At 43.6% G+C, this 21,220-nt stretch overlaps 1 protein-coding gene across 1 annotated transcript in view; it reads right to left on the bottom strand.

Moving 5' to 3' along the window:
• The window catches only part of VWC2 (von Willebrand factor C domain containing 2), a 133,977-nt gene extending 114,145 nt beyond the window's left edge, over window positions 1–19,832 (bottom strand). Inside the window, exon 1 of the mRNA XM_077162208.1 lies at window positions 19,131–19,832. Within this exon, the coding sequence (XP_077018323.1) occupies window positions 19,131–19,832 (702 nt within the window). The remainder of the gene's footprint in view (window positions 1–19,130) is intronic.
• Window positions 19,833–21,220: the final 1,388 nt, after the last annotated feature.

The raw sequence follows: 21,220 nt of genomic DNA, 5'->3' as shown, positions 1-21,220 counted from the left end.
TGCTCAACACTCTCGATTAACGTTTTCTTTACATAGCTAAAAAATGTTATGAGATAACTGAGCAGTCATAATCTCTTGCTTAAACCACTGACAAACTACTTTGAAATGTCTCAAGTCTGGACATAGATATGGATGTATGTATCTTTTAGATTAAGACCTGGACAACAGTGCCAGGAACAGCCTTCCCAGTTCCCGCCATCATTCCATCCACCCTCACATCAGCGAATTCCACGAGCTAATTATATGACAGAACCCCATATTTTCAAGGACAGAAAATAAAAAAACGAATATGCAAGAAGACACTGACTTCAAGTGTTCAGTGTGCTTAAGCAGATGAGATATAAATATATGAAGGCAAAACTACAAAAAGTGGAAGAAAATGCCAGCTGCTCATTGTCCTGTGTGCATATTAAGAATTCTGATGTCAAAGTTGTTGCTTCTAGTTGGAATGGTGGAGGAGAAAATGGACTGAAAGATGGCTATGCAAGGTGGGGAGGATTGGGGCAGGTGAAGAATAGAGAAAGCCACCCAAAGTCAAGCTGAAGAGAACCAGAGATACAACAACTGATAAGAAACTTGATAGGTGGAGAGGGAAAGGATAAGAAATATATCCTGTATACACTTGGGAATGCAGAAGCAAAATGGTCCTGAAGAACCATAAGATGGGGTCAATTTGCATCTACAATAACCATATCATATTACATGCAATAGACATTTATTTCACTTGCTTCCAATTCCAACATCAAGGCTTAGATATCTGCTGAGCTCATATATTGCAAACAAGGGCCAAAGACTCTGTATCTAGTCAGCCTGGGTTCAAGTTCCAGCTTCCTTACTGGTGCCACCTTGGGCGAGTGACTTAGCATTGCTGTCCCTCAGATTCCACAATTGTGAACTGGGAATAATAACAGGAATTATCCCATAGGATTGTTGAGGGGGATTAAATGAATTAACATATGCAAACGTTTATAAATGCTGGCTGTTGCTGCAAAGTCTATTAAGTGGCAATTTACAAAAGAAGGCATCTGAATGGTCAACTCATATATAAAACAACGTTCAAGCTTATTCATAATCAGGGAAATGCAAGTCAAATGATATTATTTCATACAAACTAGAGTTGCACAAAGCAAACACTGATGACATCGAGTTTTAGCAATGATGAGGGATAATATCATCCATCTGCAAATGAATATGATAACTTTGGAACTTGAGAAGCAAGAAGCTGATAAGGGGAGGGTAAAAATGAGAGGTATCCTTGAAGTTTATCTATCTTCCAGCTTCATTCATTTGTCCCTTGGAAGGAGTACAAGGAAGCTCTGTAGCAAGAGCTTCAACTCCTACCTTCCGATTTCTCTTTCCTGTGTGAGTCAGCTTGTCCCCAGGATGAGCGCATCCCCTATGCAGTAAACTTGCAGTTTCTGCCTCTACAAGTGAACTCTGCAGCTGTCAGGTCTGCCAGTGACTCAGGACAAAGGTGCATCTGATTCTCCAGTAAAGTTTAGGCCATCTGGCTGCATCTATAGATAGTCCAGGATTTTGATCTGTCTCTTTGTCACTGCTCACTTGGTTGCAAACTTGGAAGTGAAGGAATGAGATGCTTCTATTGACTATCTATTGGCAAACCAGAATTCTAACAGTTTATAATAAAGAAAAGCTGGAAATGGCATAATTGTCAGTAAGAGAAGAGACAAGCACACTGTGAAACGCCATACAGAGGTGAAAATGAACCAACAAATCTGCTTGTAACAACGTGGATGGGCTCCAGTTGCAAAAGAATATGTATGGTCGCATTACACTGTCTGTATAAATTGCATTCTTTGAAAAGCATATAATTTATACATGGCTCACTGCGAGGCTCATGAGTAAACAAAGAAAATCAGAGTTAGGAGTGTTATGTCCCAACTGTACTATGATGGTAAGTCCTAGAGAGGAAGGAAAGGAAATGAGATGGGAAGGGGGCTCCAGTTTTCTCTGTACCTTTTTTTCTTTTAAGAGTAGGGTTCAAAACAAATGTGACAAACTAATAGCATTGGTGGAACCTGAGTGATAATGGCATGGAGTCTGCATTTCATTTAGTGTTCTTTTTTGCACATTTGATAAATCTTTAATATAATTTTTAAAACATATTCATTTTAAGCCGTGAATTCATTCTACATTAAAGAACATTTAGTGGCAAGTCTCTCCCATGAGCATGCCCATGCTCACCCTTTGAGAGCATACTTTCTTTCTCCTCAATAAACATTTCTCCCTTGCTTATAAAAAACAAAAAAGAACATTTGGTAAGCACCAACAATACACCAGGAAATACCCCAAATGCCACCAATCATCTTCAAACTCAATTAATGGTACCCATTTTCTGATGGAGGGTTTTAATGATGCTTTAGTGATACTCAGCTCTCCCATTAGGATGCAAAGAATGAATTTCTAAGACCTTCATTGCCACTTACTCTTCATGCCAGGCTTTCAGAAGGGTCAGCCTGTCACTTTAGCAGATGGGACAAGACTTGAGGATGCTCAGAGATCTGGATATACCGGTGGGCAGCCAAGGGTGTACAATAAAAAACAAACCCTGCCTCCCAGACCTGCTTTCTCATTCACATGCAGTATCACCTCGCCCGAGCCCCTCATTCTCTCTGGCATCACTGTTCCACAGTGCGACCCACTGGAGGAGCTGGAAAGGCCCTGCTCTCCTTCAAATCACATGCAAGGGAGTCAAGGGTAGTTCAATGGTAGAATTCTCGCTTGCCATGAGGGAGACCCAGGTTCCATTTCCAGTCCATGCACTTGCCAAAAAATAAACAAACAAGCAAACACACACACACAAACAAAATTCAACAAATGGGACTGCAATAACAGGATACTCACATGGAAAAATAATGAAATGAGACCCCGCCATACAGCATACACACACACACACACACACACACACACACACAAACACACACACACACACACTGACAGGGGAAGAGGCTAATGTAGGTGCCTGGCCTCAGGCCTCTCCCCAGACCTGCAGAAGGAAAAATGCAATACTGGACCCAGCACCGATAAGCAGTACTTATGAGGAGGCCATGGGCTGCTGGGTTGGAATTTTCCAGTCTTCCCTCAGCCAAGCACAAGCATGGGCAGGGGCACATCAAGGAGATGACATGCGGACTTGAGGACAGCAGAATGACATCCACAAGTCTCAGTAATACAGTGATTCAAGAGGAGAACCCTCTATGAAGTTAGACTGCGGATGGGCTGTGTCATCTCGAGCCAATCACTTTATCTCTGTGTTCTCATATAAAAGGGGGCAGGAGGGCTGTATCTGTGAAAACCAGCCAGGATGACAATCATAGTATCTAGTGCAGTATAAAAATTAATGATAGTAGAAGACAAGGGATTAAGAGTTTGGATTGAAGCCCATCTCGATGTTTATTAATTGTGTGACCTTAAGCAAGTTACTCTGTGCCTCAATGGCCTTATCTGGAAAATGGTGCTGACTGAATAAACTAATGAAACTATTTAGAGAAATGTATGGCATACAATAAGCACACAATAATTGCCAATTATTAGTAATTACAATAATTATAGGAGGATGGTTTCTTGAAATAATGCCCAATCCACGTTTCTTTCTCATTAATATTTCTCCTTCGGTGGTTCTTACTCCATTGTAACTACACAAAGAAACCAAGCCTTGATTTTCCAGAGATAGCAGATACCACCTAGAACCTAGGAACTAATTGCCCACCTTTGAGTTTTCATGATTACAAGAGTCAGATTTTCAAGAAAGCAGTGATATTTTAGTTCATTTTGAGCTAGGTTTTTACAAATCAAGATCCAAAATTGGAAAAATCAACCATAGAGTAGGAAGAATGAAGATTTGACTGAAAGAATTTATCGCAAAGAAAGATGGAATATCTTGTAGCATTGGAAGAAAGGATCTGTGGAAGGGAGAAAGAGGAGGGCAAAAGGACCAATGCTACATAGTCTGGGTTTGAGCCAACCTGGGGGTGTTTAAGGGGGCAGCTAGAGACATACCAATAGGTTTGGGGGAGTCTGAGATCTTGAAGCTGAGGGTCCCTTTCTGAACAGATGCTAGATACGGCATATTGGATATAGCTCTGGGCCCAAATTGGCATGGCTGGAAAGAGCTTTACTGAAAGAAGAGACACCATCAGTGAGCGTCATAGGCACAGCCTGGTCTGCCCTAGGGTGGAAAGGACAGAAGAGTCCCGGGACCCATATATCTGGAGGACTGTTGGTCCTGAGGGTCTGAGGGTTGGCACTGGGTGGCTGCCAAGTAAAGAGTCTTCAACACCAGGGGCTGTGAGGAGGCTCCAGCACAATGTCCTGGAGACCATGCAGAACCAGCCCCAGCTAGGAAAAGTGCAAAGCAGGCCCTGCCTTCCCACTGGGAACACAGCAAGGACCAGTAGATACTATGAGCACAAGATGCACTTCCCAATGCCATGAAGATGTGTCAATCCTTCCTAGCACCAAGTGGAGTTCATCTGGGGAAGAATAAAAGAAGACTGGAGACCTCTTGAGAGACAGAGGAATCCTGAAGTGTTGAACAATTAATCACCCAAAAGTGATGAGAATCCTCAGGTCCTTAAAGAGTGCAATGACTAGGAGACAGAGAGACCTTAAATTGATAAAAGGATAAATGTTTTCAACCACCAACAGATGTGGGGAGGCATGGAACTAAAGTAAATGTTCCAAAATTAGAGAAGATTATCCCATCTGCATGCCTAACTTTTGCATTATGCATTTTAACCAAAAGGGGGGACTGTTAAGTAAAATAGAATGGCCATCTGCATTGGGTGTTGCTGGAAAGGAACCCTTTCCAAGGAACGATTTTTCCAGAGGACAAAAACAATTGACTGCAGGGGCTTTCCAAGAAAATGGAATGCACACTACAGAATTGCATATAAGCAATACCTGGTGTTAACCAGATTCGGTCCAGTAGACATAGTTTATCAGAATGGACAAGCCAACCATGCTAATTAATACACATCTGCTCCCTACTTTGTAAGAGTAATATGGACACTTCAAGGCAGCCAACAAAACATTACTTCACTCGCTTCTACATTCACCCTATGTGAACTTCCCCTTTCCATCTCTGGGTAGAGCTCCCTTCTACTTTCTGAAAGGGATGCTGCCTGATTCATGAATTGCTCAATAAAGCTGTGAGACTGCATGAAAAGTTTTTCTTTTAGCACCCTATTACATGATTATTCTTACATCAAATTAAGACACAGGTCACCAGAGGCATGAACCAAACACACCCTGTGCTAAAAGCATCATCCCCCCTGGCCCCTGACACCAGCAAGGGCACGGCTCAGCCACCCAGAATCATTTCTACAGTCTGGTCACCAGATGGCGAAAGTGTCTTTTCCAGCTGCTCCTTCTCTAGTTCAAAAGATGTGGTCGTCGTGACCGGTGCCACATTTGCTCCCACTTAGAGGAAAATCACAAAGTTTCACTTCTATTTAAACAGCCCAACCCTGATAGCTACTGACCACCTGGAGCTGTGCATTTCACGGCTGAAGGAAAACCTAGGGAGCGGTGACCTCCAACTCCACATTTTTATAGAGATGAAAATGTACCCACGGGTCTGGTGAATGTCCAGCTCCGGAGCAGCAGCCTGAACTTGCATTATGCTCCTACTATCCTGCCACTGACATAAAATCTTCTTTCAGAAGTCGTCAGATTCTACACGCATCCCAAGACCACGTGTGGCACTGCCTGCATTATTCAGTATCTGCTTACTCTGGGAAAGAAATCAGGAAGACGATATTCGGGTCACTGCTTTCTTTTCAACATTTGCTTCTAACTAAATCTTTTAAGTCCCATTTCAGGAACTTAACTGACACTGTCTTGTAAAAGTCACCTAAGGCATCACCCAGCTACCTTTCAGCTTCCAAGACAAACAAAGGAAAGCCTCTGCTTCCTGCACCGTTCAGAAAAGATTTTTAACCTTCTCTTTGCTTTCCATTCTCGAGAATGGATTTTCTCATAAAGACATTTAATTAAGAATTCCTCAGAAGTTATCAGTTTCTGACTCTTGGGAAGAAACCTAGGCCACCTACCATACACAAGATTAATAGTATAACAGTCTAACAACCCCACTCGATCACAGCTTTCTTCTCAGGTGCCAGAGAACAACTTTTACTTCCCCGTGGGCTAGCTTGAGGAAAGACTCTTCAACTGCTAAAGTCTTAAAACCCTCTTCTAAATAATTTCCTTAGATTAACACAGTTCATTCAGGTACGTGCTCGGTCAGTTAAAAGGAAAAAAAAATGTTGACAGTTTTTCAGGGAATATTTCATTGGGTGGCAAACAGCCGACTAACTAAGTTGAAAGTGAGGAAGGCTGTCTTCTTCCTGGCTCAAGTGTGAGTCCATTCTAGAACATTCTAGAAGTCCATCAATTTCAGCAGCAGTGAAAGTGTGCTGGCCACCTGCTCCTCCATTTCTGCAATGAGGCAGTTGTGTGCCCACGTAAATCTTGGCACCACACCTCCACATTCTGGTCTGCTGGGAACAGAGCATCGTCCAATAGAGCTAGGAGCACTAGCTCACTGGGCTTGGGCCAGGGAGGGGTCCTGGCCCCACACCTGGAAGCATGGATGATGCTAAGATTTTTGAATGTACTTTCACAGATAATTTGCTCATTCATATCCTAAATTAAGTTCTTTAATCTAAAGAGAAGAGGCATGATGCTAATGAGTGGGATACCTTACCTGGGGCCGAATGGAAGAAAAGGCCCTATGATGAATTTCTTTAAAAGATGAACCCCTATTCTTAAAAACATGGGAAGATTAAAACCTCTTTGTTTTGAAATTAGAGTAATGGAGTAAGTATAATTATCCCTTGGGAGAAAGGAAAAAGGGACATTAGCTTTTACTTACTATATAAGTGACTAAAATCAAACATATCCCAAATACTGGGTTTCTAAAAGGCAGGTGCAGCATGGGGACTGGTTTTCTCCAGGTCATAATTCACACACTTTCAAGGATTAGCCAAGTAAGGAAATGAGGAGGTTAACTAGGTGTGTAGCATGGAGTGGTAGGGACTATGGCAAGCTGGAGACAACCTTAATATGTTGAAACCAATGCATATGCCTCTTCCTAACACATATACACACACACCAGAACAAAACAAATCAATGAGAAAGCCATAGTGCTCATTTTTGTCATTTTCATGGTGCTGATTTGAGATGGCAGAGAAGCCATCACGTTAAGCAGGGGCCAGTGAGGATGGTTGCAGTGGTGGGTCAGTTTGCCTCTTGCCTAGTGCTGGCCTCACTCCAAATGGGTCTTACACTCCCATTTCTAAACTATACCCACATGTCTGCCCACCTGGATGCCACCAGCAGCCAGAGTCCGGCCATCTTATTAAAGCATTCTTCAGTGCACATCAGCTGCCATTTATCCATAACGTATGGGGCCACAGCCCAAGCCAGGAACAGACCAGCTCTCACCTCTGGCCTCATGCATCTTCTTGAAGAAAAGCCTCTTCCAAAATATTCTGAAATAAGTACAGGATACCACCAGTGGTTGCTCTGGTTAACAAGGTCTCTTTCCTTGGTGGTTTAAGCTCAGATGAAGACGAAAGTGCAGTGCTCACTCACAGAGAAAGCATCTCTCTTTGTGCTCAGACATAGGAACATACAAGCCCTTGCAGAGCTGACTGTTCAAATTTACCAGTCATCCCTCACTGCTACCCAGGAGCCTGCTGAGATTGTTTTCTTGGCTTTTGGAGGATGCTGGGAGCACTGGCATGAACTCGGCTGCCAGCAGGGCTTACCCTGAGCAGAGAGGCAAACACCAGAGCCCAGTTTTCCCCCAGGCCACTGTATCTCTGTGTGCTGCTCACAGGCCCAAAGGGAACACAATGGCCTTGTCAGAATTCTTTTTCATTTACAGATTCACACTCGTGACATTTTCATATATGCGACAAAGTTAAACTACCAGCTTGGGGAGGTGTGTTGGCTTGCAAGCTGCCAGAATAAGATATAACCGAACCGGAACAGAATTTGAAAAAGGAAATTTAGTAAGTTATGAGTTTACAGTTGTAAGTCTGTGAAAATTTCCAAACTACGGTAACCAGGGAAAGATATCTTAATTCAAGGAAGGCCCATGGGTCAGGAACACCTCTGTCATCTGGAAAGTCATGTGGCTGGCATCTGCCGGCCCGTTGCTTCTCAGCTCCATTGCTTTCAGCCTCTGTTCTGTGGGGGTTCCTCATCTTGCTTCTCCAGGGCTGGATTTCATTTCTTGGCTTCCCTTGGCTCTCTCCAGGTTCTGGCTTGCTTAACATCTCATGGTGATATGTGCTGGGCATCAGGCCTCTCCAACACAGTGTCGGCGTCTGTGTCGGTGATCTCTCTGTCAGCTCTGTCGTTTCTAACTGTCTCCAAAATATTTCCTCTTTTAAATGATTTCAGTAAACTAATTAAGACCCACTGGAATGGATGGAGTCACATCTCCATCTAACCAAAAGATCACACCAACAACTGGGAGTGTCACATCTCTTTGGATAATCTAATCAAAAGTTTCCAACCTACAGTATTGAATTAGGATTGAAAGAAATAGCTGCCCCCACAAGATTGAATCAGGATTAAAATATGGCTTTTCTGGGGTACATAATATTTTCAAACCGGCACAGGGGGCAACGGCAGTGAGGGCAGTCCTGTTCCATGTGAGATGCTGACGTCATCCTGGCTGCTGCAAACTTCCTTCACTACTACCCTGGGGATGAAACTACCACCATCTAGCTTCCTCATTGGCTGAGAACAGAATGCAACTGTTAGCAATGAAAGGTGTTATAGTCCTGACGTATTAAATGAATTAATAAATAAGAGAATTCTTGCTTGAATCTAATCTTATTTTATTTCATTTATTTCCCATGCCTTAAAACAAACACATTAAAATACTTCTATGAAAAGCAAATTTGAACATAAAAATATCAATATGAAGTCATTTAAAGCTGGATAGTGGAAATATGCCTTAGTGTAGCATGTCAATATAAGAGGAAAGCAAAGATACAATACAGAGGGGCAAATCCATTTGGTATAGTTGAAGTTGAGATTTATATCTGAGCTTCCTAGTGGCCAAAGGGTAAACATATCCAGTGAGGAAGGGAATATCACTTTGTAGGGTTCTGACTTCTATTACGGGAAGAACATTGTTGAGGATTGCTTCATGTCCCCCACAAAAGACAAGATCAAGTCCTAACTACTCATCCTGTGGCTATGAACTCATTTGTAAAAAGGAGCTATGAAAATGTTATTAGTTAAGATGTTTCTAATTTGGTATGACTGGATTCCTTATAAGGAAAGGAAATTTGGATGCAGTCTGTTAGGAGAAGCTATAGAAGAGAGAGTGCACCTATGATGGAGGCAGAGCTGCATCTACAAGCTAAGAAACATACCAAGAATAAAACAAAGCTGCATCTACAAGTCAAGGAACACACCAAGGATACTGGGCAAGGCACCACAGGAAGGCTCCAGGCTCCAGAAGAAGGCATGGCCTGGTGACATCTTGATGTTGGACTTGTACCTCACAAAACCACGAGACAGTAAATCCCTGTTGTTTAAGGCAACCATTGTGCATATTTGTCATGGCAGCCCTGATGACTGAGACAGCTATGACTGTCTATAGCAGAGTGGAGCTTGGTGGCACTGGGAATGGGTAGCCACGGGCAACAGGAGAAGACTCAGAAAATTTTCATGTATTTCATGACTTGGCTTAAAGCTGAGCTTGTCCCTGAGAAATATTTTTCTGAGAAGATTTTAAATCTTTATTTAAAAAGCTTTCCTTTCTTTTTTTAATTTTAAGTATGAGATTCTCAACTAAAAATTCAGAGCAAGACACAACAACTGATGCAACGCCCAAAATCACTTACTCCATCTCCAGCTGCCCATCACTACCCAAGAGATTCACTCTACCCCAGCACTAATAGGTATTTATTGTGGAGAACTGTTCTGCTCATTGTAGGATGCTTATAGCATCTCTGGCTTCTACTCATTAGATGTCAGTAGCACTTGTCTCCAGTTGCCACAACCAAAAATGTCGCTGGTAGGGCCGAAATTGTGCTCCCTGCCCCCATTTCAGAACCACTGGTCTACAGTTAAATAAACAACAGGTTTTATTTCATCTCTTCTTTGCATTGCAAATTTGCTGCTTCCTCCTGAGTTTCATTTTTTAGATTCAGTTTTGAAATTCTTTTAGTAAGGGCTTTTGGTGGTAAGCTATTTTTGTTTATCTGAAAATATCTTTAGTTAGGCTCATTCCTGAAAAGACAGTTTTGCTGGATATATGAATCAGATTAACACTTGATTTCTCTTTGCCATTTAAAGACCTTCTTTTTCTTCATTTGTTGGTTTTCTATTCTGGACAGTATGCCAGCTATCAGCCTAATTACTGTTACCTTGGCGGTAATATCTTCTCTCTCTGGTCACTCTTAATTTTTTTCTTTTGCCTTTGTTTTGAATCTTCATTATGATATGTCTAGGTATAGATATATTTTTATTTAATTTCTTGAGATCCATTGGGATTTATTTGGAAAATAGTTATCTTTCATCTGAAATATCTCATATGGTATCTGTTAATTTCTTCCATATTCTCTATTATCTCCTTGTGAATTGTAATCAGATGTACATTCAATCTTCTCATTCGCTCTTTCTTGTATCAAAACTTCTCTTTATACTTTCCATCCATATGTCTGTGTTTCATACTGGCCAACATTGTCCAATCTGTCTGCTAGTTCACTACATTCTTTTAATCTATCTCTAAATCTGCTGTTAAACCCTGTCTCTAAATCTGCTGTTAAACCCTTCATTTGAATATTAATTTCAACTACTGTATTATTCATTTATAAAAGTTCTATTTGATTCTTTCCCAAAGAATCAAAGTATACCCAAGGTAGTTGGGATATACTTGTATCCTTTGCCCATGCATTTGATTCTGGCATTTATTACTTCATGCATATTAAATATGCATATTTTATATCCCAGTATCTAGTTCTGTTTCTACCACTTTTGTTTCAGCTGGCTTTTATTCTTGAGTCCTTCATAATTTTTATTTCTATATCACATTCTTTGTATCTCTATTTGTGGAGGTTCTTTGAGGCCTGGTTGGAGAGCGTCATCCTCATAGTTGGGCTTGTCTCTGTCACATACCCATAGACTTTGCCAACCTGGGGCCATTTTAAACAAAAATATTTCCCATGGGGTTTTCAGATCACATATGGAAGCACAAATTTGGGCCACACACCCATAAGAGGGCATATATGCCAAATAACAGGAAAACATTTATTTTTCCTTCTACCCTGAGCTGTGGTCTGGTGAGGCAAGTCTCCCTGTTTTATCCCCTTATAAAAAGGATCTTCAGGGACACTTACCCTTCTGAGTTGTATTCTGTTAGGATTCTTGCCACAAAGGGTCATAGACTTTGCCACTCACCCTGGCTTAGCATGTAAACCAAAGGTCCAAACTCCAGGGATCAGTGCATGCTTCCCAGACAACCACCACTTCAAGGCTCACTTACCCCCTGGCATCTTCCTTTAACTTAATTGCTTTGTCTTTAGAAATTAATTTCAGTTACTTTGATTTCTTATCATATCAGCTATGCTTTTCAAAAGATGTGTTTCATATGATAGCCAGGATTTCCATGAGTTTGGTAAAACAGAGTGGGTTTTCAAGCTATCAGTCTTCTATATTTGCAGTTGTGATGCTTAACCATGGCTAAGCTAAGTGCGGTTAGGATTTGCTAACCATGTCTTAACCTAGGACACCACAGCTAGGTAGGTTATGGTGTCCAATTCTTTGGTCAAGCAAACTCTGGCCTGATAACTATATTTAAGTGATTGATCTATAGTCAATCAAGGAGGTGACTCTCCTAGTTGGATGAGGGAATCTCCTTATCCAATCAGTTGGAGGTCTTAAAGTGAGAACCAGGTATTTTCAGCAGTAAGAAAAATGAATTTCTGCCTTTTCTTCAGACAGCTTCTCCTGGGGAATTGAACTTCGCCTTCACTGGAGTTTCCAGCTTGCTGCCTGCCCAACGAGTTTGGACTTGCCCCCCCCACCCCCACCCCACAGTCAAGTGAGCTGATTCTTATAATAAATGTGTTTTTATATAGAAACAGAATATATATTCTCTCACAACTGGAAAGGCAGAACCACATGAGCCTTTTAATTTTCAACCCTGTCCTTTTCTACAGGCCTAGAGCCCCCGAGGGAATTCACAGGGCCATGGACAGATGACTGACATCATTCTTTTCCTCAGATCCAAAAGGCAGTCTAGGACCTGGCTGCACCCCAGTGCCTGACAGAAATAGAACGAAGAGTGAAATCCAGCTGGCGAGATCTCAGCCTTGGAACAGTTAAGAGCAAGAAGGATTTCCAGCTACATGGTCAGAAATGTACTGTGAAGGATGGTTACAGGGTACGTAGGCTTGGGTGGAAAACTACATCATTGATTCAAAGTCACAATTTTTCTATTTGTGGACAAACCCCCATCTTTTCCCAAGAATATTTGCTGCCAGACTCACCTGTCATTAGCACACCATCAACGACATGAGATTGGTGGCTCCAGCCTGTCACTCCTTGCCATGCTCACCACAACGTACTGCACACTGTATTGGCACTGCCTGTTTACTGAGGAACCCAGTTTGCTTCTCTGGGCATCTCCAGTATCAATCCCAAGGTGGTCTATAGTAGCTGCCAAACTGTTTTTGAATAAATAAATGCAAGAATGACTTCTGTGTTGGGATTTACCAGATTTGGAGATATCATCTGAGAATGAAATACTTTATGAGAAAACACAGCTATAAGTCATACCCTAGGCCTACAGGCAGTCTTCTAAGACCATAAAACCTCCTACGAGGTACTCACCTCACCTTCCAGAAGATGCACACTCTCTAGAACTCATCTGGGTTTCCACGCTAACTATAGAATCAGGATTATTTCCTTTTGATCAGAGATTTGTAGGTTAAAGGTGTCTTCACATACATATCATTTACTTCTAAAATGTGAGAAAGAAGCAGGATACTACCTACTTTTTACCACCAGAAAATAGGAAGGCTCTAAAATTTGCCCAGAGGGCATAAGGGTGAAATAGAACAAGGATTCATACAGATGCCTTTTGATGACAAGTACCCTTGAACTTCAAGAATGAAGAGTGCAAGGCCTTGTAGCTGAGCTCGGGATTGCTAAACTGCTTCTGATACCAACTGGCTGGGTGATCTTGAAGAAGCCACAGATTTTTTTGAGGCTTTTCTATTACCACCTGTAAAAGAGGGAATATGACAGAAATGCATTAAAAATTCCTGTGTCTATAGAACCATTGGTGACTCGGGCAGCAGGAGGGGATGGGGTAAGGTAGAGAGCAAATGCCTTTCTGAAGAGGCAGACACTACTCAGCTTGGGCTACTGTCTGGGAATGTGGACCCTGTGCTGCCAAATCACTCCATTTTCACAAGAAGTTGGTAGTCTTGTGAAATTAGGTTCCTTATAGGAACCTCTCATTTTTGAAATATTGACACTAGTCAAACAAACATCTTATATGATAGCCAAAAAGAGCATTTCATCAAGGTAGATGTGGCTCTACAAGCCTGGACAACTCTAAGTTCCTTCCCATCTCTTGCAATCTAATGTTCTTTCGTTCCAGCCACTGCCTAGTGGACTCCTTCTCTCTTGCCCTTAAGGTCTCCTGGGTCTAAATACTTCTATACTCATGGCAACTCAAAACTCTGTATTTTGAAGGACATGAACATTTATTTTGCTCTAGATGGCCTGAGATAGACATTACATAAACACACATCTAAAAGTGCTTAATCAAACTGATCAAACATTTAATGGACACAAACATGTGCCCACTGATCCATTCTGTATTAGCTATCTTTTCTATGTTCCATGTATACGAAATTCTTCCTGGCACACACAAAATACACACTTCTTAACATATACAGTCCTGAAGATACTGCAATACGTGTTGCAAGTGTGTGACTTTTCGAGTCCCACAGATAGGGACTCAGTCTGGCTCTATTTATGAGCTACGTGATTTTAATCAAGTTGGCTTTTTTAAACCTTAATTTTTTCTCCTTTAAAATAAAGAAAATATCATCAACTGACCAGCCTGTTGTGTGAATTCCAAAAATGGCATGAGAAATATAAACACTGGATAAATATCGGTTCCCATCTTCCCATTATAAAAGACCAAACTTTTATGGTGCTAATTCCATTATACCTACAAGTCAAATACCGCGTGGAACAGGTAGAAAAGCAGTCATTAAATATGCAGTCCCCCCCACCCCCCAGTTAGGGACAGACCTGGAAGGGCCAGAGGAACCAGAAGGACACTTTTGTATGTTTTTTAAATTGTTACTGTTTAAATAGCTTTAGAAAGAAAGGCGGGAACTGAGAAGTACAGAATCTGTAAATTCTTACCTGGAACCAAAACAAACTCAGAGGCACCAAGAATGTAGGCAGTTGACTGACTCACAGAATAAAAACATAAGCTTTCCACAGATTGATTCATTTTACTTTGCAAAGGCAGATAATCATAGTATTGCTTTCGGCTAAATAATACCAGCCAAAAGAATATAAATATCATTAGGCTGACAAATATGAAAAAAATCATCTCTTTCTCTTTACTGGCACTTTCTCTTAATTGTAATAGAGATCTATTTAGACAGAGCTTTTGATCCAATTTCACCTGTGAACTTTTTTCAGTAATAACATTCTAGAAATGAAATCTCACAGAGGGATTCATTGCAAGTCAGAGAATGAAGCAAGAGAGGAGAGTTTGGTTTAACTCAGTGGTCCCAAATCATTTTGCCTGCAAGTATTCCTTGCAGGTATGTCTTACCTCAACAGTGTTCATGCTTTGAAAGAGAGTCTAGCAATCCAAATTACTAGCAATTCATTTTCTCTTTTTTCTGCAAAGAGATCAGCTGCAAGAACCAGTGTTGACACACGGAGCTTAGAACATGCCAAGTGAAAGCAAAGAGAAGCGAAGTTCTAGTTAACCTCTACGACCTTATCTCAAGGAGCAACATAAATTCCATTAGGTCCTATAAAAAAACGGAAACAAGCATGCCAACCCCCTCTTCCACCTTCATGGTCCCTCAGGGGGGATCCCTTGATGGGCCTAACTTATTTTGTTGCTCAAAATGGTATCATTTTTAAGGTATGAATTTCAAATTTAACTTGCTATTGACCTGTTATGGCAGACATTAGGGACAAAGGAAACTCAGAAATGTAAAACTGTTCATCAGTGCTCCTCTCAGTTACCTTCCAGTTATAGCTTATAGAAGGATCCACTAGCATGAGTATTACAATAACTCCTAACATGGCTCTTGCAATGGTACTGACACAGAATCAGTGTGCTCTAGATCGACCACTTAATGATATTTACTTGGCATTTAGTTTATTACTAAGCACCCTGAGCCCTCTTTATAATTTTTTTCCTAATCACTAAAGATCAGTGCCTAATCTTTTTTCCTTGTTGGTATATCCTTTCACCCACCACATTCCTTAATACATCCTTGGGCATACTTCTAAGTGGATGCTCTGGACATTCACACATCCTGGGAAGCAGAGAGCAAGCAAGTGAAAAGCCGCATATTTATTATTTTTTTAAAATTCCAATAGATAAGCTTCCTTACTGAATGTTGGATGCCTGTTGGTGTAAGTCAATGAGCAAGACAACTGGTATAATATGGGAGGCAAAGGAGAAAATTCTACCATTAGCAATGTTTTTATTTGAATGTACAAATTAAATTGCAAACATCCCTGCAGGAATGAGGATATTACTCTACTCCTGTTAGCAACGTCAGGGTATTTCATTGGTTCAGGGAGCTCTTCTACTGAAAGCTGGCTGAGATCAACCAGGCTGGAAGGAATGGGAGTTTTGATGGTGCTCATGGAGAAAAGAAGAAAGGCAGGTTTTGAGTATGGAGAAAACTGGGCAGAATAAGTGGCAAACCAACCAGTGCTGAGGGAAAAAGAAGCCCAGGAAGACAAGGAGAAGCTCTCTAGGGCCACAGCTTTGCTTCCTGGAGCCAAATTCCCTGTACACCCAGGACAAGGCAGAATCTGCAATTTTATCTGCTTCTCACTTCAGACATCCACAATGAGTCTGCAGCCTCTGTCAGTAATCTCTCCCTCAGGAAGTAGAGTTTGTTGGTAGTTTCGAAGAGGGATGAAGTTCAAGTGCATGTGGAAAACTGTGTAAGGGACCTGTGCCTCACTGGGAAAGAGGCTCAGGTACCAACACCCTGTATCTAAATTGCTGTCTTCCCCTTGCTTCCTTGCTAAAGAAGCAGTGCTCTGTTCCAGGCATGGAACTTATTGTACTACAATCTCCATTTGCATTGCATTTCCTTCAGGGACATCCAAAAGCACCTTAGACAGAAAACACTTTCCTTTTTCATTTTCCATATACTTTGTGCTATGCAAACTGCAGCCCACAATTTATTTCTCTCTGAAACCCAGCATGCTTGGAGCAAGCATTTTAACCACCTCTGTGCCCTGACCCTCAGCATCAGAACAAATCCCCGTTATTACCACCCATGAACCTCCTGAACTGCTAGATGACTCTATACCCTTCTGCATTTCTCCTTCTAACACCCCACAATGTAGTGTTGGGTCTTTTCTGCACATTGATGGAGACAAAAATAAAGACATAGTGCAAAGTCATGCAAAATTAGAGGAACGCCCAGACATTTTCCTGACATGAACAGGAATGAACAAACATGATACAACGCAATAAAATCTTCCTGCAGATGCATGTATCTTATGAAGAGACATATTATTAAAATATGAAGCAACTCTGCAACATTACTGTGTGTGTGTGCATCCTAGCATCTGGGAACGATTGGATGAAATTAAGAATGAAATGTCATTTGAAGATGAGATGTACTTAATGCTCTAAAGATAACCTTATGGGTATTTTAATTCTTGCCAAGATTATAATAGTTTCAGTTCCTCTTTTATTTACTATCCTGTCCCATCTACAAAGCTTGACCACATGTTATACTTATGAGGACCCATTTCTGAAATCAGGAATCAAATAAATGATGCCTCTCACCCACACCCCAAAGCAGCATTCAAAGCTTAGGCTTCCTGCACTTTGCAATGAATTACTAAAATGAAAGTGTAAGCTCTTCCCTCTCCCCGCCATAAATATATTGTATGATCTCTGGTAGATTAATGACTGCTCCGTGATATGTGTGTGCTGTTTAGATAAAAGTGCTAATAATTTCTCTGCCTACCTTATGAGACAGCTCTGGGAAATGACTTATGAAACCAAACAGCACACACAACAAATGCTATTAATTCAAAGCCAACTGTTTATCTGACATTATAACTGTTGCACTTTGTTACCTATAAAAGAGAGTTCTTTGCTTGGACTCCCATCTTCAACCCTGTCCCACTAAAAATAGAAGTCCCCTTCTCTGGACTCTTGGAACACCTCCTGAACCTCTGCCCAAGCTCCTTAGCCTCGGCATTTTCCGTGTTGCAAATACCCAGAAAGTTATCAGTTTAGCTCTCCATTAAACAGGAATCCTTCTGAGGGCAGGGGTCCTCTCCTAGTCATCTGGTATTGCCAGGGCTTGGTTCCTTTGAGGTTTTCATCAATGTTTTCTTTGTTTCTCCAAAAAGCTGAAGAGAATGGTATCAAGTACCACTATGTGTGCCTGTCACTCTAACTTGGAATCAAGCTATAAAAGCTTGGGTGAGTCTTCCTGGCTATCTGGTCCAATTCCCTTATTGTACAGATGAGACAAAAGAAGCCCAGAGGGGAGATGTGGCTGAGTTTGGCTCACACAACTGGTTGGTGGCAAAGCCAGAATGGAAACCCGTGCTCCCTGACACAGTCCCAGAGCTCATTTCACTTGATCTATAAATCATCCTTCCTGGCCTTATATTTCTACCACATTTGGTAGTTCATTCCTATAACTCATTTTTAAATTCCTGTCACACACTGGGCCCTATATAGGATCAGCAGACCTCAGAAGTCTGTGTTCTGTGGGACCCCAGAGTGTCCCCCGAGTATCCCTCTCATGCTCAGCTTTGGGAGCTGTGAGTTCCCAGGATTCCCCCTGAAAGTTTGAGAAGGACTTCTCTGTCATGCAGTATCATGGGGCCAGGTCCAGGCAGACCACAAGTTGAGTCTACTATGGAGGGTTTGAAATTGCTGTATATCTGGGTGGTTTCCCTCAGACCCAATAGTGAAGAAACAGGACTTTCAGATTTCACCACAAGTCCACGTGTTTGGCCTGCCCAGAGCGACTCCAGGCAGCTCCATGGGGCTGGGGCTTTGTTTCTCTGGAATAGAACTTCTTCTTTGAGGCATGAATCTGCATGTTGCCTTAAACAAATTATTTAAAAACTCTGTATCTCAGTTTCCTCCTCTCCAAAAAAATGGAGATAGATAAAAGTATACCTTATAGTATGGCCTGAGGTTTATCTGAAGTTAATACCTGTGCAAAACTTCACCTTCTACCTGAAACAGTAGGCATTTAAGAGAAGGCGGGTCGGTTAATATTAACTGCTACTCAGAAAATAAAACACATTTTAGCCATAAACGGACTTCTCTGTCCTCCACTATGTTTTGCCACCCAAGAAGCAAGTGTTTTCCTCTTCCTTTAATGTTTTAGAACATTTGTATGATATACTAAACACATAACCCAAGAAACAGTTTATTTATATGAATAGTCTCCCTTAATTAGCTATTAGCTGAAGGATATATCCCAAATGGCATGGTTAATTATCCTGTGTTTGAAAACAGGTTGAACATTTCAACAGCTAACACTCTTAAATTAAGAGCTGTAAATGAATGTTAAAGGAACAGCCAATAAATGTTCAGGCAATTCCCTTCAGTGCCCTGGACTTCATTCTAATACAACCCTTTTCTAGCGAATATCAAAGGGGTTAATCTGGATTAGCCACATCCCTTTGAAACATTACTTCTGCACTGAAAAAGGGAGGGCATGTGGAAGGGGCGCGAGCCCAGCGCTCTCCAGCTCTGAGAACTAAAGAGCGCCTCCTCTTCAAATTGGGGGGGAATAAATATATCCCTTACATTCCTCCCTTGCATGTGCAAACTTGCCCGTCTGGCGCTTGCCTCTTACCACGAACTCCTCTAGAGTCTGGTAGGTCTTGCCCCGGAACTCGCAATAATTCTTCCTTTCTTTGCACTGCGGGCAGCACTGGCTCGTGTCGACGTGGATGCAGCGTGGGTGCAGCCGGGGGCACTCGGGCTGCGCGCACAGTGGCCCCTCTTCGGTGCACAGGCACGGACAAGCCGAGGGGCCCGGCGCAAACTTCTCCCCAATCGCGTACACGAAGCCGCTCTCGTCTACGCAGCCCTTGCCGCGGTAGTCCGGGTATGCGTACTCCTCGGGCGGCTCCGGCGTGAGTGCTGGTTCCTCTCCGGCTGAGTCCTGGGCGGCGGCGACAGCGGCCGGGGGCTCCGCCTGCGGGCTGTCACCGCGGGGCCGCACCTGCAGGTCCCCGGCCTTGGCGCCCCCACCTTGGGCAGTCCAGGCCTGCTTCTGTTTGTTCCACGCTTCCCTGCCGGCGAACCCGCGGGCGCCCTTGCTTTTCCAGTCCCGGCCGCTGCTGCCCTCGTCCCTGGCGGGGCGCCCGAGCTCGTTCACCCGCCCCGGGCCGTCCCGAGACGCGTGCTCGCGCTTCTCCTGGCCAGGCTGTTCCGGCGCCTGAGCCAGCTTCTCCAGCGGGATGCTCGGACTGCACAGAGCCACCATCAGGCAGCAGGTGACCAGGAGGGAACTGGAGAGCGCGCCAACTGCCATCGCAGTGGAGCTGGGCATCCCCTACCACGTCCCGGCGGGCGGGCGGGCGGGGAGCGCGGCCGAGGGGCGAGTCGCATTCACGGCCCGGGGGCGCGCCGCCGCCAGCCGGGAGCCGCGGTCCCTGCGGAGAGAACAGCAGCACAACTGAGCCCCGAGGCCAGCGCACACCCCGGCCCAAAGAGGCCCCCCTCCCAGGCCCTGCGCTGCCCTGGTTCTGGATTAACGATCTGGACACCTGGGACTGCGGGGGGAAGGGAGTGGGGATGGGGGTGGGGATGGGAGATGGCTAAAATGCCCTGGAGCGCGCAGCCAGTATCTTAGACATGCAAAAATTGTGGATGAGTACATAGAAGTGAAATTCAAGTAAACCTGCCAATAGTATTTCTTATATAGTCATCACTATTTTAGACGGTCAAAGGCGACTTGCGAAGCCACGGGCAGTACAAACCGGCAGAGGCTACTCGAGCTCAGATAAGAGCCACAAAATGAGACACATGGAGTCCCTTCCTAGGTCCTGGCCATGTCCTCTCCCAACGGTTATTAGATTGAGAATTCCGCAGTGGAATTAGAGATGGAACCAATGTGCCGGAAAATAGGAGAGAAACCCTACCTTGCTTGCCTTAGGAGTTTTGTGTTCGAAAATAAGGGGAGGGGGATGCAGACCATCTCCTAGGACCCAGTGAGTCATTTCCAACAACTTCTTAAATTTCTCTTGCCGGGGCACTTGGAGACTCCTTCACCGAATTCCTCCCCCAGACTCCTCTGCCACCGAGTTTGCCCGAGGCTCTCCCTGGTCCAGGTCGCCGCGGACCGGAGAGAATTGGACTCCTCCACCCTCCACCCGCCACCCGCCACCCGCTCCCCGCCCGCTGTCAGTGATTCATTTCTCGCGGCAGTGATGCGAGAACCCGGAGCCGGCCACCGCGCTCTGTCTTGGAGTTGCTCTTAACTGGGAGGGGGTCGTGGCGGTCGGAAAACGTGCCCAGAGCAGCACCTAGAGCAGGTGTGCGGCAGCAGAGGCTGGGGATAGAGGACATAGGATGGGAACAGCCCGCTCAGTTCCCCGGTCTCGACAGCCCTTCTGGATCCTAAAGTTTCTGAAGCCCAAAGGGGCCCTGAGAGCAGATGCCGCAGGGAGCAGAAGATCTCGCCTCTCTTGGCCTCGCTTGGGCTCAAAATGTTTTCACGCTGGGCGCCCGCCAGGGCTTCTCTGTCTCTCCACCCCACCCCCCCACTAGGGTCGGATTATCCCTGTCTTTTGCCAATCCCTGGCCTCAGTCCAGTAGACCTCAGCCCTGGGCAAATTCACCCTTATTTAAAAACTTAGGGCGGGGGTTCCCTCGGGAGCAAATGGGAGACGGCCCAGGGCGGATACCCCACATGCGTGCACCCAGCCTACATACATG

Source organism: Tamandua tetradactyla, chromosome 1 (assembly GCF_023851605.1).
Source record: "Tamandua tetradactyla isolate mTamTet1 chromosome 1, mTamTet1.pri, whole genome shotgun sequence".
NCBI lineage: Eukaryota > Metazoa > Chordata > Mammalia > Pilosa > Myrmecophagidae > Tamandua > Tamandua tetradactyla.
This window is presented reverse-complemented; position numbering and strand designations above follow the sequence as displayed.